Here is an 18094-nt window from a genome sequence, read left to right as displayed (position 1 = left end):
TGTCCTGGATGGTGTTGAGCTTCTTGAATGTTGTTGGAGCTGCACTCATCCAGGTAAGTGGTGAGTATTCCATCACACTCCTGACTTGTGCCTTGTAGATGGTGGATAGGCTTTGGGGAGTCAGGAGGTGAGACTCACTGCAGAATACCCAGCCTCTGACCTGCTCTTGTAGCCACATTATGTGGACAATCCAGTTAAGTTTCTGGTCAATGGTGACCCTCCAGGATATTGATGGGGAATTTGGCGATAGTAACGCCGTTGAATGTCAAGGGGAGGTGGTTAGACTCTTGCTTGTTGGAGAAATCGTTGCCTGTCACTTGTGTGCCGCGAATGTTACTTGTCACTTATCAGCCCGAGCCTAAATGCTGTCCACCCCCACCCCCACCCTCTCTCCCCCCCACCCCCACCAGCTGCATGTGGGTATGGGCTGCTTCAGTATCTGGGGAGTTATGAATGGAACTGAACAATGTACAGTCATCAGCGAACATCCCCACTTCTGGCCTTACGAATGAGGGAAGGTCATTGATGAAGCAGCTAAAGATTATTGGAATTGGGACACTGCCCTGAGGAGCCCGTGCAGTGATTCCTGTGCTGGAATGATTGGCCTCCAACAACCCATCTTCCTTTGTGTTAGTTATGACTCCAGCCAGTGGAGAGTTTCCCCTGATTCCCATTGACTTCAATTTTACTACAGCTCCTTGATGCCACATTCTGTCAAATGCTGCCTTGATGTCAAGGGCAGTCACATTCACCTCACCTCTGGAATTCAGCTCTTTTGTCCATGTTTGGACCAAGGCTGCAATGAGATCTGGAACCAAGTGGTCCTGGCAGAACCCAAACTGAGCATCGGTGAGCTGGTTATTGATGAGTAAGTGCCATTTGATAGATCTGTCGACGACACCTTCTATCACTTCGCTGCTGATTGAGTGTAGACTGAAGTGGCAGGATTGGAATTGTCCAGGTAAATGGCAGGATTGGATTTGTCCTGCTTTTTGTGGACAGGACATACCTGGGCAGTTTTCCACATTGTCGGCTAGATGCCAGTGTTGAAGATGTACTGGAACAGCTTGGCTAGAGTCACCCTTCCCAACTGTTATACTGCAGTCATGGGTGGTCTGGTACGTCAACATTTAGGGCTGGAGGACAAAACGGAGCAGGCAAGATGACAGGAGGGAGCAGGGTTTTCTGGGAGAAGAGAGTAGGAGGAGGGCACTGCACCCACAGCGGGTCTTCAGGGAGTTCTTTTCCTATCTTATCTTCGCTGAGGAGTATTGCGTCAAGCAGCTTTGCTTCACTGAGGATGCTATACTGAGTTATATGCCACAGACTGCACCCACAGTGTCTGGCACTGTTCTGAATAGAAATGGATTCCACTGGCTCAGGAATGGTAAGAGGAATGGTAGCATAGTGGTAATGTTACTGGACTAGTAATCCAGAGGCCTGAGCTAATAATCTGGAGACATGAGTTCAAATCCCACCACGGCAGCTGGGAAATTTAAATTCATTTAAATAAATCTGGAATTAAAAAGCTACTTTCAGTAATGGTAAGTGTTATAAAAACCCATCTGGTTCACTAATGTCCTTTTAGGGAAGCAAACCTGCTGTACTTACTTGGTCTGGCCTATGTGACTCCAGACCCATAACAATGTGGTTGACTCTTACCTGCCCTCTGAAATGGCCCAGCAAGTCACTCAAGGGCAATTGGGCATGGGCAATGAATGCGAACCTTTCCAGCAACACCCACATACCAATTTAAAAAAAAAAAAGATCCAGCATGTCTGTGACCAAGTTTGCCCAGTATCCAGGCAGCTGTCATGATTCATTCATCCTGCACCATTCCTCTGTGCTGGCTTTATTCCACGGGTGACGAGGGCAATTGCCTTCAGACATGGCTTATGAATCCTGTCCAGACCACGAGCACAGCTGCAGCGATGGCCAGCACCTGTTCTTGCACAGTGCAGAAGATGTGGAGGCGCGCTCGGTCTGCTCCAGTGGTGGCCTCCTGCCGTAAGTTGTACTCAACCTTCTGCAAGAAAGAAGGGAGCGTGTTAGTGACATCCGGTGTGTTTGGAGAATATGCCTGTCAGGCCGTAATAGTTTGTGTGTAGTGTGTAAGATGGGAAGTGAGGGTTGCAATAGTGGTGAGAGGAAATGCAGAGTGTCTGAGTAGGAGCAGAAAGAGGTGGAGTGAAATTTGGTGCAGTGATTGTAGGAGAGCGAGGGAGGAGCGTGTTGTGAGTAGTGAGGCTACATGTCAGAGGAGTTGAGGTTTGAGGTAAGGGGAGGTCATTAAACTGATTTCTACATTATTATGTCTGTAATGCACTTATAAATGACTCCACGAGGCAATGTGTTGTACACAAACTGTAGTGATCTTGGTCCTTTATTCGTAACTCCAGAGTGAGGCACAAGCATGGTGAGCAGCCTTTTATCCTGGGCCCTGCACACCTATGCAGGTGACCCTCAGGTCTCCCACCGCAGTGCCCTCTGGTGGACAGCCTCTGCCACAGGGGCAGGAAACCCCGGTCTCCACCAGTTGCACTCTCTAGTGGTGCCAGCATAGTATATACACAGTGTAAACCTTACTGATAGTACATCAGGTAACAAGTCTCCATCTTATGCAACTATACAGTGACTACACAGAGTATATCTATAGTCTGCACATATAACATCACCCTCCCCCAAGTCCTTTGTGCCCATTACCTATGTACTCCGGCTTAGCTCTCCCCAGACTTAAGTGCCAATAGCCCTTGCACCTTGGCTGTGCTTTGGCTTGGCTCTCTCCCTGTTAACCCCCAAGTCCTTTTGCCACAACGTTGGGTAGTGGTTACCAGTTTGGATGGTTTGATGATGCAATGGAGGTGCCAATGGGTTCTGGGTGTGATCCATGTGTGTGTCCATGGCTACATACATCCATTCCTCCCCACAGCGAGATCACATAAGAACATAAGAACAGGAGTAGGCCATCTAGCCCCTCGAGCCTGCTCCACCATTCAACAAGATCATGGCTGATCTGGCCGTGGACTCAGCTCCACTTACCCACCCGCTCCCCGTAACCCTTAATTCCCTTATTGGTTAAAAATCTATCTATCTGTGATTTGAATACATTCATGCAGCAGGCCCGTTACATTAACATACAGGATCAGATGCAGTGCAATTACAAAGAAAGGAAGTTACAGTTTGTATCGTGACACCTTGGTTCAGTGACTTACATTCACAACGTTTTGCGGTCGTGCGTCAGGATTGGGTAGATTGCATTCGTGGTTCAGTCATGGTAAGTACTGAGGTCGCAGGATGCAGGTTCCAGAGCAACCGGACTGGGTCCTAGTCGTCTGATAGCAACGCTGCACCCCCTGCTAGCAGGGTGGGCTTGGTTCGCTCACCTAGCCAGGACTCTGGGCCTTTGCCGTTGCCTAGTGGTGGGCAGAGCCACAGATGTGTGTGGCCTCCATGTCCTCCTTTTGAGGGCTGCAGAATCTTCTGCCTGCTCTCTAACAGTGTTGGGAACCTGGCTGTTCCAGATCCCATTTGGGGAACTCGTTGATTCTGACCTTTCGCTCCCAGACATGGCTGAGGTAGTGATTGGGTCTGGAGACTGCGCCGTCTCCACCCACGTAGTGGGCAACGGCGGCCGACTGCGCGTATTGGCGGCGTTTTCGTTTCCAGGTCCGAGGCAAATAGTGCCATCGGGTGCCTACAGCGTGGGATAGACCTAGGGCAGGGTATCAGGATCAGTGCCTTCACCCTCCTGAGGTCGCTGGCCGATAACTTGTGGGGACACCTGGGGCAGGACATCAGGATCAGCGCCTTTACCCTCCCGAATTCACTCGCTTGCTACTTTTAGGGACACTCTTTCCCCGACATCTCGCAACAACATTTTGTTCTTTACATTAGAACTGGTACTGACATCCCGCAACAACATTTTGTTCACAATCTTAATCGGTTCGTTACATTGATTGCCATGCACACAATGTCTCCAAGTTCAGTTGGTTGCAGGTCTCCTTTAAGAGAACCCTGCTGGCTTTACACCAATCAGATCCTTTGTTGGACCCCATGTGTTGGTCCGTCAGCATTACATCTCGTGAAATGGCCGCGGCCATCTTTTTTTTCAACCACGCTGCATCTCGCTGCAGCAAGGACGCCATCTTGCCTCTGTCCTCGAGGTCGACTGCCTTGATCATTCTCTCCTGCGATTCTGCCACAAAAGCTGGAAGATCCTCCCCAGGAGTCCTGCCACTGGAGCTGGGAAGGTACTTTTAGGTCATTCTGGTCGGATCATTGCCACGCAGTTGTGATAGACGGTCTATGCCTCAGGTGCTGCGCTGGTCTGTTCTCTGGTGCCTGGTCCAAGCGTAGGTGATGTTTTGCTCTGCCTCTGAGCACGGTGGACATCAATTGCTGGAGTGAAGAGGTCTTCCCATTTCCACTGGATCTTCCCCATCCACCTTCTTCCGAGTAGCATTGGACCATCACCTGCAACAAACCACAGAGGTAACGTGCATCAAACCATTATGGATTACACTTACATCCGCACTACCGAGGACTGGGATCAGCTCCTTGGTGTAGGTGCGCAACTTTTCCTGTACTGGAACCAGCTCAGGTTGTTTTTCGTTCCATAGCCTCTCGCAGGCATCCTGGCTCATCACTGACTGACTGGCTTGCTCACGTGTCCACTTCCATGAAGACTGGAATGCCGTTTATCTTGACTTCCATCTTCACTGGAGGACAATCGGTGGTGCTGGTATACACTCCATACACTTCTTGTGGCTGAGCTGCCTCTCTGGCTAAATCATCATACTCCCCATTGGATTCAAAGTCATCTACCAACTCCTCTGCTAGACGGTGAGTTGTATTTCTTTTACACATACGCTGGAGGTGGCCCTTCATATTATAGGCTTTGCATACGTACTCAGCAAACCGACACTGGTGAGCCCTATGGTTTCCTCTGCAACGCCAGCATGGTGCTATTCGATTAGCACCCCTCGACAGATTCTGAGTTCTGGAACCGAGGTCTGTGCCCTGGGCAGAGCCACGTTCTACAGTCTTGCCTGTGAAAGGCACCATTCTGTGTACAGTACTTGCCGGGTTTGAGGCTATAGGATGAATAATTTGCTTGATGCTGCAGGTCGAGGTCATGAACGCTTGACTGATGCTGATGGCCTTCTGCAGGTTGACTGTGGTTTCAGCAGATAATAGCTTGTGAAGGAGGCCCTGGTGGCCAATTCCCTTAATGAAGATGTCTTGCAATGCTTCGTTGAGGTGCATGCCGAAATCAAATGGTGCCGCAAGTCTCCTGAGGTCGGCAGCATATTTTACAATCTCCTGGCCCTCAGGTCTGCGGTGAGTGTAGAATCTGTGCCTGGCCGTAAGGATGCTCTGTTTCGGTTTTAGTTAGTTCAGTCAGCTCATCGTATGTCTTATCATTGGCCTTCGTGGATGCCAGCAAGTCCCTGATGAGGTGGTAGACCTCGGTCCCACAACTGGTCAGCAGTATAGCTTTGCGCTTCTCTGCCAATGTGTCCATCTCCCCTGCCAGGTCATTTGCCATGAAATATTGCTCGAGCCTTTCCGTGAAGGCATCCCAATCATCACCCTCTGCAAAGTCTTTTAGTGTGCCAAAGGTAGCCATAATCGTGTGAAGGTCTGTATTCTCATCGCCAGTTATTATGTCTGTAATGCACTCATGAATGACTCCACGAGACAATGTGTTGTACTCAAACAGTAGTGACCTTGGTCCTTTATTTGTAACTCCAGAGTGAGGCACAAGCATGGTGAGCAGCCTTTTATACTGGGCCCTACACACTTATGCAGGTGACCCTCAGGTCTCCCACCACAATGCCCTCTGGTGGACAGCCTTCTGCCACAGGGGCAGGAAACCCCGGTCTCCACCAGTTGCACCCTCTGGTGGTGCCAGCATAGTATATACACAGTGTAAATCATTGATAGTACATCAGGTAACAATTCTCCATCTTATGCAACGATACAGTGACTACACAGAGAGTATATCTATAGTCTGCATATATAACAGGAGCCATGTCCTGGGAACTAAGCTCCTTACATTGACCTACTCCCTGATCCCTTCCTACTGATGACAGACGTGTTGCCCAGACAGCTTTCTGCCTCTGGGGGAAAACAGGATCAGCCATGATGTAATTGAATAGTGGAACAGACTCGAGGGGCTGAATAGCCTCCTCCTGTGCCTATGTTCCTTCCTCCTGCCAACTGCCTGTACCAGGGTCTCCAATGTAACTTCAGAGAACCTGGAGGTCCGATCTGCAGGCCTTGCAGCCAATGTTCCCTCTAATTTCTTTCTTTATGCACAGTCCCTTTAACTGGCCATTGAAAACTTTGCGGTTTTGGTTTCTTCCATGCAGAAGCCAGTGAATGGCCTTTGCGGGGCCTCCAGTCAGCCGCACAACTTAGCGGAGACTTTTCTTGCAGCCATTTCGTTCTTAGACGCCTTCTTTCCTGTCTGCAGTCAGAGTGCACCTTCCCTTTAACAGTGAAACCCGATTTCCCGCAGCCCCCACTCAAGCGTGCAGCCAATGAATAGTGTGAGTTGCAGTGCTGAATACCCGAGGCATGATAATGAGCTGGCAGCACCAACTGGAGGAGATCGTCCCCTGTCATGTGTCTTCTCCTGATCTCCAATTCCAGTATTCCCAAATCTTCATAATAATAAATGATTCAGAGATTTGGGTTTGATTTTAACCCTCACTTCTGTCCGTTTTGCCACCCCACATACCCGAAACACAGTCAGAGTTAAAATTGGCCTCTATCTTTTTACTTTGGCATTTGCTAATAACTTATACTTCAGGCTCGCCTCTTAACCATACTTTGGCAGAAAATTTGTTTTTGTCAAATGCTGCTTTGTGTTCTTGTATATTCAGAATGTATAATTTTAGAGAATTTTCTCAGAAAATAAAGTCTATCCACAAAAGATGAAATAAAAATTGGTTATGATTAGTCATTTATGCAGCCTTCTCAAGATAAATGCAATATTCTGTAAGTATCGTGTTGAAATGAATTCACAAATGTGGATATAATTAAAGCCTAGAAATGACTGCAATATTATCATACAATTCTTTCATGCATTCATTTCAATTCCTCTGTCCACTACTTTAACATATATAATATATATATATATATATATCCATTTAAAATAAACACGTCCTTGCCTCTGCTTAAATAGCTGGCAGTGGAATTTGATACCATTGTGTTCATATCCTACCGAGTAATATCTAGGCTAACCGCTTGTATTAATAATGAGCTGAAATTAAATGGGAAGTTCTATTTAAGAAAATAAGAAATAGGAGCAGGAGTAGGCTATTTGGCCCCTTTGAGCCTGCTCCGTCATTTAATAAGATCATGGCTGATCTGCTCATGGACTCGACTCCACTTCCCTGCCCACTCCCCATAACCCTTCACTCCCTTATCATTCAAAAATCTGTCTATCTCCACCTTAAATATATTCAATGACCCCATCTCCACAGCTCTCTGGGACAGAGAATTCCACAGATTTATGACCCTCTGAGAAGAAATTCCTCCTCATCTCAGTTCTAAATGGGCGACCTCTTATTCTTAAACTATGCCCTCTAGTTCTAGATTTCTCCATGAGTGGAAACATCCTCTCTGCATCTACCTTGTCGAGCCCCCACAGTATCTTATATGTTTCATAAGAACATAAAAATACCTCTCATTCTTCTAAACTCCAATGAATATAGGCTCAACTGCTCAACCTTTCTTCATAAGTTAACCTCTTCATCTCAGGAATCAACCTTGTGAACCTTCTCTGAACTGTCTCCAATGAAAGTACATCCCTCCTTAAATAAGGAGTCCAAAACTACATGCAGTACTCTAGATGTGGCCTCACCATTACTCTATACAGGTTTAGCAGGATTTACCTGCTTTTATACTCCATCCCCCTTGCAATAAAGGCTAACATTCCATTTGCCTTCCTGATTACTTGCTGTACCTGCATACTAACTTTTTGTATTTCATGCACAGGGACCATCAGATCCCTCTGTACTGCAGCATTTTGTAATCTCCATTTAAATAATAATTTGCTTTTTTATTTTTCCTGACAAAGTGGATAACCTCACACACCCCCACATTATACTCCATCTGCCAAATGTTTACCCACTCTCTTAGTCTGGCTATATCCCTTTGCATATTCTGTGTCCTCCTCAGAACTTGCTTTCCTACCCATCTTTGTATCATCAGCAAACTTGGCTACATTACACTCTGTCCCTTCATCCAAGTCATTAATATAGATTGTAAATAGTTGAGGCCCCATCACTGATCCCTGCGGCACCCCACTAGTTACTGTTTGCCAACCGGAAAATGGCCCTTTTATCCTGACTCTCTGACTCCTGTTAGTTAGCCAATCCTCTATCCATGCTAATATATTGCCCCCAATTCTGTGAACTCTTATCTTGTGCAGTAACCTTTTATGTGGCACCTTATCGAATGCCTTCTGTTTTCTCTATTGCAGAATCCCTTCACCTCGGTGAGCTAATAATAAAGTTTGGCTACATTTACCCGCTGAAGGATCCAAAGCATTTAGTTCTTCGTGCAGATGATTCTCCTTATCGATTTCAGGTGAGACCTTGTGAAGCTAAAAAGCTACGAAAAGGGATATTGTGACGTTATCTTTACCTGTTGGATAATGAACCTAAGCTAATATATGCAGGGATGCTTTCTGTTTCTTACATATAAAAGTCTTGACTGTACACTGATGTGCTTCTAGTTTAAAATGTTAGCGTTAATCTGTCATAACGTAAAAGAATGAGGGGCCAAAATTCACCCCCCGCTAGAAATGGGTCGCACCTACCGTTTTTCTTGTGTTTTGACCGCCACAACGTATGCGGTGGTCCATCTTGCGAAATTCAAGCTCTTTGCCGTTTTTTTTCGAGCGGGGTGGAAGTTGGTCATAATGGGCGCAGAAGTGAAGGCGGGATGGACTCTCCGCCACTGTCAGTCATCAGCGCCAGGCTGGTGACATCATCGCGCTGGCACATCAACACGCCTCTCCCCTTCAGTTCAAGGGGAGAGCCGGTGCGAGCTCTGCAGCATTTTAAGTTAGGTCCACTGGGCAACCAGAGAGGGTTTCGGCCGGGCCAGCGGCCTGGCACCCAAGAGGGGGTGCCAGGCTGCCTGTTGCCAGACCCGGGGGCATAATTGTCAGGCCAACCTAGCAGTCGGCTGACAAAGAAAAAATAGGATGGCGGCCACGGCAGTGCGCCCTCCCCTTTAATGCTGGCCGCACTGCCATTTTACACACACAGTGCACCAACAGAAAAAACTGTCAGGGGCACCGAGCAGTGGCTGGAAGATTTTCTTAGATGAATTTTGCTTGTGGGGCGGAACATCATGGTGTGCGCTTTGATGACTTACTTCGGAGGGTTTGGCAGCAACGGGGTGGAAGTGGGGACCGCCGGAAAAACCACCCGGGGAGAATTTCACGAGCGGTGCCTATTCGACTACAAATCGGCGTCCATTCGACACCGCTGCTTTCCGGCGGTAATAGGCCTTATCGGGAGGCTGAATTTCGGCATCTGAGTTTCAACATAATCAACAGATGTAAATATTTATTAAACTAAATAATATTCAGTCAAAGACTGTAAAATGTAATTATTTTTAATATTCAGGGATATGCAGATATTACTTCTCAGTTGGATATTATTTGATTATATCGAAATAAAAGACACGACAGAATGAACATTTACTATGGGCCGAGATTGTCCATTTGCGTTACGTCCACTCTTCAGCCTAACCTGAGTGGGAAATGGAATCGTAGCCAACCCATTGGCTCCCTGTTTGTCAACGTTGCTTCTGAAATTTCATGCTGGAAGTGATAGGGGATGTACAGTGCATGTGCCCAGATAGTGGGCATACTATAATCTGACGCAGATGACAGAAAGACATCACTTGTGTCCCATGATGCTATGGATGGTGTTTGAGGACTTTGCAAACTTCCAATGCTCTGAAAGCTTCTGAGCAACCAATTACATTGTTAGCCCATGTTCAGAAAAAAGCGAAAAATACGCGGGTCAGAAATCCTGCTAAATAAAACCTTGCGGGATTGGCTTCACAAACTGATAGAGCTGGAAGCTGGATTTAACTGGCCACTTATCTGCCGCACACAGTTCATTCGGATGCGTGTGCTATTGTGATTAGTGGATTTCCAAGGCAGTTGTGAGCTTGGGGATCGCTTTTTTTCTGATTTTTTTTTTTCTTACCCTGATTAAGCACTCTCTGCTGATCATGCATACTGTGTTTGCTTCATTCCTTTGAATGGAGGAATAGTCGGAGGAAGGGGAGCAGCAGCCTCATCAACCACAATGAGCAGAGGCTGGGCCTGTTGGAAGACTGCGGGTAAAGGGAGCTGCTCATGGAAGGCCACACCCATCCCACAAGGTCCATTGCCCAAGATGTCCTTTCTTGGATGCTGGGGTGTCCCTGCCAACAGCTTGAAGAAGGCTGTGCTTCACCAAGCAAACAGATGCTGGTCCATGCATCGTACCATTGGCACATTGAAGCAAAAGTCTGGATTGCTCTGGGAGCCCAGGCAGAGTGGACTGGTTCATTATAGTGTGCTGCATTTTGGACAACTCAGCAATAAAAAGAGGATTGGAGTTGGAAGAGGTACATTAACAAGAGGCATCATCGGACGGGGAAGAATTGGATTAAGGCGAGGGAGAACCATAAGAAAGAGAAGCACAATATATTGCTGCTAGAGTCTCCAGGGAGTAGTTGATCGAGCAGCACTTTTCGTGACCCACTCAACCCCTTTACCTGAATAGTGCTAATCTACATGAACAGTTCTTGTTGCCTTTTTTACCACTTTCTTGATTCTGCATTAAGAACATTAAAACCATTCATCTGACTTCAATAATACTCTGACAGTGCAGACTAACAAGCCCCAAAAGTAATAAAGGTGATGAATATAATTCTGGGTGAAAATTATAGTGAATTATTTTGTCGCCTAAGTAATGAACCCATACTACCTTTCTTAAAAAAAATGTTTACCAACTCTACTGGACCAAAATTGCTCCTTCTGATAAGGCCTGTGGCCGCCATGGAATGGCCGCCGACTCTGCATGGAGGGGGCCGCCATTTTGGACGTTTCCTTTTGAGTTTTGGAGCGGTGCTCTGGACCACTCTACGACGTGAATGCGCCGACATCTTACCGACTGGCGGGGACCTCCTCGAGAAATTGCCCCGTTCCCGGTATTGCCGCCGTGGGAGCGGCCCTTGGGTACCAGGATGCTGGCCCGGCCGAAAACCTCCCCGGTGGCCCAGTGTTCACCACTGAAGTTGCTGCAGAGTTCGCAGCGGGCCTCCCCTTTAAGTGAAGGGGAGAGACATTGTGACGCGCCAGCGCGATGACGTCACCAGCGCAGTGCTGATGACTTGGAGTGTCGGCCACTCCAACCCGCCCACTTCCGCCCCGCTAGTGGCGGCTACTCCGACCCGACTGCACTTCCGCCCCTCTCCCCCACACCAACACCACTCCGACTGGAAACAAAAGCCAGAGTTGAATTTCTCCGGATTGTCCGCCCATGCATTGGGGCGGACGGAAGACTTGAAAAGTGGTAGGTTCGACCCGTTTCAGGCGGAGGGCAATTTTGGCCCCTACTACTCCTACAAGGTGCTCCCCCAGTGGCTTCAGCAGAACCTTCCTGGTCTGTACGGTTCAGTACCATTCTGGCCATTGTGTTGATCAACTCATTCATCATGGGAGCTCATTTATTTGTGTTATTTATTTTGGAAGAGCACTTGTCTGTCTTTGCAGAAAAATCCACTTCTCCAAGGAATAGCAACAGCACAAAATTAGTAGCAACTCATAACTGTAGTACGTGAATGGCGATGCTCCCCAAGGATAATTGTGCTCCAAAACAAAGTGATTGAATTAAAGCAACTGTTTTGTATTTTACTGGTTAAGAAACTGTTACATCACACTGTGCAAATATCAGATGGGACCAGTGGTTGCTAAGAAACATCTCTCTGCAGTAAATCCAAATAATGTCCATGTTAGCATTATTTCTTGGTTGATTTCGTTGAAAGTCAATCGACTATAATCAGTTAAAGAACCCATATATGTGTTCAGAACTATAACACAGTTCTGTTCACTGGTTCAAATGCCCCTTGATAAACTGTAGATTTAACTGAGATACTGTTTTCTACAATTTTAATTCGTTAAGGGGCTGGGTTTTTGGCTTTGCTCATTTCGGGGCGGTAATGGTGGCTGTGTTAAAGTTTGCGTCTGGGAACAGTTTGCGTCATCAAAATTGGGCAGCTGTGCCCTGACTGTGGGTCGGAGCGCTAAGGGAGGCGTTGTACACCTCTCGGGGCGCTAGGCCGGCTGAGCATGGGAAAATCACGAGCTAAAGAGCTGGCCTGGGAGAGCTCTGAGAGAGGCCTGGGGAGAAAAAAAAAATTGAAAAAAAAACCACCAGAAACATCCCCAATCCATAGTCCATGCCACCACAAAGTAAATCGCAAAAAAACGAAAAAACATACATGTGTGCTGCTGTTCACCAGGAAGTGCACTATAACACGGTTCACTAGTTCAAATGCTAAATGGACATTAGTTACCTCACTGCAGCCACTATAGGTTGGACCGCCCGGTTTATCAGGCAGTCCCAGCAGGGTCCCAGTACGGGTCTGGCGGGAGTCACAAAAGCAAGCTGGTGTCCCAACCAGGGACGTTGCACACCGGCTCAACTCTTCCAAACAGTACTGCTCCGCACCCCCGCAAAACCGGCCCCGAAACCCCCGCGGGATAGTATGTCAGTATCATCAGTTTGATTTACAAGGAGAGTAATATTTCAACATCTTAACCACTTAGATACTACTAGAAAACGGGTGCATATTGGCTTATACGCCGACCACTGTCACCATCTACAAACCCACTGTATATATCATGAAAACCCAACTTTATATGAATTGTTGTATTATTCAAACTATATTAAGGGCAAACACAGATACCATCTTAAGATTTTTGGACACTACATCACCCAACATGCGATAATACACCATAAGCTATTGGATACTAGCACAATTGTCATTGGGGAGGAAGCACAGGATGGCTGAACGTGATAAACAACAGTGGAAACACCTAGTGGTTTAAAATCACATGGGATTACTGCAAGTGTCACTATAAATAACCTCTCCTTCCCCATCTTTGCTAGACCCCTTACTTCTGGACTTCATATAAATGGCCTGCAACAGAACTTGATTACGGTAAGTGTGCATTTAATAACAATGTAATGTAATAGAATTACTTTAAACAAAAGTTTAAAGCATATGTTTTCAAATAATGTGTTTTAATGATTACAATTTCTAAATACTGCCTACTTACAACAGATAAATAGGTGTATATAGATAAATAAATGTATCTGAGGTGCTTTTACATGGACATTGAAGAGGGAGATACTGAGTAGAAAATGAAAGGACTTGTGGGGGGGCGGGGGGATTTTAGGAGGCAAAGAAAGGCAAATTAATTTTCAGAGAATTGAAGAGGACAAGGGTTTAATGAGTGGAAAAACTAGCTCTAATGGTGCAGCAGAGGGGATGAGGAACAAGGGAATACAGAGGAATGGGTAGCACTGGTTGAGACATATGGGCTGGATTCTTTACCTTGGAATCGGGTCGGGTGTGTGCGGACTGCGTAGCCTGTCGGCGTCGCGGAGATTTCAACAGCGCGTTCTGCACTGCACGTTTCACTCTGGCACCAATTGAAAGGGTAATTTGCATTTCCTGGCCCAATTAAATGGAGCGGGTCTGATAATGTCACAGATGACTCGTTTTCAGCGTGGATATTTAAAGCAGCTTTGTACACGGCTCATTTGAAGGCTGCTGTAGGAGTGTTCAGGGTGCTTTCAAGTGCAAAAATTTCTGAATAACATTGACAATCCTGTGAGTCATGGAGACACACAGGCAGTGAGCAGCACCAAGATTCCCAGATGCTTCCCTGGAAGTGCTGGTCCAGGGAGTGAGAGAACGCAGGGAGGTCCTCTTCCCTGCAGATAGCCGAAAAAGACCAGCAAAAGGCACAAAGAGGGCATGGCTAGACATCAGAGGAGGTCAGCAGCAGGGGTGTGGTGAGGAGGATGTGGATTCAGTGCCGGAAAAGATTCAATGATCTCATGAAATCAGGAAAGGTAAGTGCAATGCCACACTCACCTACATCCTGATGTGTCTGACACCACATCCCCATCACTCTGCCTTCCCAGTCCGAATCCTGCACATTACTCCTCATACCAACATACCTTGCAAGATGCACCCATCCCTCTCTGCCCAATCCCCATCTGACTAACCCGCACTGACACTCAGCCTCATCTAATGCAATCAAAGCAAGTAACACCACAGAAGGAGGCCATTTGGCAATGTCATGCCACTCCCTCATTGTCACCTTCTACAATTGTAGCCCATCCATTCCTTACACTCATTCCATCACTCTCACTCAAACTTCTCTTCTTTCCCTCCTTGCAGGAGAAAAGGGCCCAGATTGGAAAACTGCAAATGTAACGCCCCTATTTAAAAAAAGGAGGCAGACAAAAAGCAAGAAACTATAGACCAGTTGGCCTAACATCTGTGGTTGGGAAAATGTTGGAATCCATTATTAAAGAAGCAGCAGCAGGACATTTGGAAAAGCAAAATTCGGTCAGGCAGAGTTAGCATAGATTTATGAAGGGGAAGTCAAGTTTGACAAATTTGCTGAAGTTCTTTGAGGATGTAACGAACAGGGTGGATAAAGGGGAACCAGTGGATGTGGTGTATTTGGACTTCCAGAAGGCCCTTGTCTCCTAGCAGCCAGCCGGTAAGTCTGTTCGGGGGAGCGAAGAGTTGAGAGAGGGTGGACTGACGCAGGACAAAAGAGTCATGGCAGCTGTAAGGAATCTGGCACACACATGCACGTTGCAGGTGAGCTGCACATTGAGAGAGTGGAAGCCCTTGCGGTTGAGGAATACTTCTGAGTGATGTGGGGGTGCCCTGATGGCCACATGTGTGCAGTCGATGGAGCCCTGCACCTGTGGGAAGCCAACCAGAGCCGCAAAGCCCAGCGCCTGCTCAGTAACACTGGCTTCATCAGTGGCAAAGTTCACATAAGTGGCTGACTTGTGAAACATTGCATTGGTCACCTGGGTGATGCATCTGTGGGCAGCCGACTGTAAGATGCCACAAATGTCTGCTGCAGATCCCTGGAAGGAGCCTGAGCTGAAGAAGTTGAGGCGGTGGTGACTTTGACAGCCACTGTAAGACGTGTCCACGAGGACCTCTGTAAACAGATCTTCTTCCAGCAAGCAGCAAATGTCTCCGACAACCTGTCGCAATAGCCTGAGACTCCTGAAGTACTGCTGCTCCGTCGTGTTGAGGAAGCTCATCCTCTGCCTGTATACCCTGTGTTGGGGGTATCACCTCCAGTGATTCCCCTCCTGTGGAGCATCAGGTCAGTAAGGAGAAGGTTGCTGGTGTGGTTGCTGCTGCTGCTGGAGTTGTTGCTAATGTTGTTGGTAGTGGGTCTCATCTTGGTCCGATTCTGGGATCCAAGGTGAGACAGCATAAGTGGCACACTGCTGATCTAATAAATGGCAGGTAACGTGGTTATCAGAGGCACAATCATCAATATACTGAGAGACTAGCAATGTGGTGAGAGTGGCTCCCGAGGTTGCAGAAATAACCTGCAAACTCCTGACAGCTAAATCGCTGCAGAAAATGGATCTGCAGCAGACATTCGCAGGATCTCGCATTCGGTTACCCAAAGCAAGTGCTCTACTAGAAATTCCTACACGGCAAGCGAGCCCCAGGTGGGCAGAGAGAGGGGAGCATAGAAAATAGGTGCAGGAGTAGGCCATTCGGCCCTTCGAGCCTGCACCACCATTCAATAAGATCATGGCTGATTATTCACCTTAGTACCCCTTTCCTGCTTTCTCTCCATACCCCTTGATCCCTTTAGCCGTAAGGGCCATATCTAACTCACTCTTGAATATATCCAATGAACTGGCATCAACAACTCTCTGCGGTAGAGAATTCCACAGATTAACAACTCTGAGTGAAGAAGTTTCTCCTCATCTCGATCCTAAATGGCTTACCTCTTATCTTTAGACTGTGACCCCTGGTTCTGGACCTCCTCAACATTGGGAACATTCTTCCTGCATCTAACCTGTCCAGTCCTGTCAGAATTTTATATGTTTCTATAAGATCCCCTCTCATCCTTCTAAATTCCAGTGAATACAGGCCCAGTCAATCCAGTCTCTCCTCATATGTCAGTGCTGCCATCCCAGGAATCAGTCTGGTGAACCTTCGCTGCACTTCCTCAATAGCAAGAATGTCCTTCCTCAGATTAGGAGACCAAAACTGAACACAATATTCCAGGTGAGGCCTCACCAAGGCCCTGTACAACTGCAGTAAGACCTCGCTGCTCCTATACTCAAATCCCCTAGCTATGAAGACCAACATACCATTTGCCGCCTTCACCGCCTGCTGCACCTGCATTCCAACTTTCAGTGACTGATGTACCATGACAGCCAGGTTTCGTTGCACCTCCCCTTTTTCCTAATCTGCCACCGTTCAGATAATATTCTGCCTTCATGTTTTTGCCACCAAAGTGTATAACCTCACATTTATCCACATTATACTGCATCTGCCATGCATTTGCCCACTCACCTAACCTATCCAAGTCACTCTTAGCATCCTCCTCACAGTTCAAACTGCCACCCAGCTTAGTGTCATCTGCAAACTTGGAGATATTACACTCAATTCCTTCATCTAAATCATTGATGTATATTGTAAAGAGCTGGGGCCCTAGCACTGAGTCCTGCGGCACCACACTAGTCACTGCCTGCCATTCTGAAAAGGACCTGTTTATCCCGACTCTCTGCTTCCTGTCTGTCAACCAGTTCTCTAACCACGTTCATACATTACCTCCAATACCATGTGCTTTAATTTTGCACACCAATCTCTTGTGTGGGACCTTGTCAAGAGCCTTTTGAAAGTCCAAATACATCACATCCACTGGTTCTCCCTTGTCCACTCTACTAGTTACATCCTCAAAAAATTCTAGAAGATTTGTCAAGCATGATTTCCTTTTCATAAATTCATGCTGACTTGGACCAATCCTGTCACTGCTTTCCAAATGCGCTGCTATTTCATCTTTAATAATTGATTCCAACATTTTCCCATTTACTGATGTCAGGCTAACCGGTCTATAATTCCCCATTTTCTCTCTCCTTTTTTAAAAAGTGGTGTTACATTAGCTACCCTCCAGTCTATAGGAACTGATCCAGAGTCAATAGACTGTTGGAAAATGATCACCAATGCATCCACTATTTCTAGGGCCACTTCCTTAGTCTGCATCCCAGAGTACTTATCAGGCTCTGGTGATTTATCGGCCTTCAATCCCATCAATTTCCCTAACACAATTTCCTGACTAATAAGGATTTCCTTCAGTTCCTCCTTCTCACTAGACCCTCGGTCCCCTAGTATTTCGGGAAGGTTATTTGTGTCTTCCTTTGTGAAGACAGAACCAAAGTATTTGTTCAACTGGTCTGCCATTTCTTTGTTCCCCATTATAAATTCACCTGATTCTGACTGCAAGGGACCTATGTTTGTCTTTACTAATCTTTTTCTCTTCACATATCTATAGAAGCTTTTGCAGTAAGTTTTTATGTTCGCGGCAAGCTTCCCCTCATACTCTATTTTCCCCCTCCTAATTAAAACCTTTGTCCTCCTCTGCTGAATTCTAAATTTCTCCCAGTCCTCAGGTTTGCTGCTTTTTCTGGCCAATTTATATGCCTCTTCCTTGGATTTAACACTACCCTTAATTTCCCTTGTTAGCCACGGTTGAGCCACCTTCCTCATTTTATTTTTACTCCAGACAGGGATGTACAATTGTTGAAGTTCATCCATGTGATCTTTAAATGTTTGCCATTGCCTAGCCACCATCAACCCATTTCAAGGACACCCTCAAAGCCTCCTCGATAAAGTGCAACATCCCCACCAGCTCCTGGGAATCCCTGGCCCAAGACCACCCTAAGTAGAGGAAGAACATCCGGGAGGGCGCTGAGTACCTCGAGTCTCGTCGCCG

General features: G+C 46.8%; 1 protein-coding gene across 1 annotated transcript in view; it reads left to right on the top strand.

Moving 5' to 3' along the window:
- The window catches only part of rgs11 (regulator of G protein signaling 11), a 247511-nt gene that overhangs the window by 86111 nt on the left and 143306 nt on the right, over positions 1-18094 (top strand). The window contains exons 4-5 of the mRNA XM_070856713.1: positions 8495-8601; positions 13197-13248. Of these exons, the coding sequence (XP_070712814.1) occupies positions 8495-8601; positions 13197-13248 (159 nt within the window). The remainder of the gene's footprint in view (positions 1-8494; positions 8602-13196; positions 13249-18094) is intronic.

This window comes from Pristiophorus japonicus, chromosome 15 (genome assembly GCF_044704955.1).
Source record: "Pristiophorus japonicus isolate sPriJap1 chromosome 15, sPriJap1.hap1, whole genome shotgun sequence".
Taxonomy (NCBI): domain Eukaryota; kingdom Metazoa; phylum Chordata; class Chondrichthyes; family Pristiophoridae; genus Pristiophorus; species Pristiophorus japonicus.
This window is presented reverse-complemented; position numbering and strand designations above follow the sequence as displayed.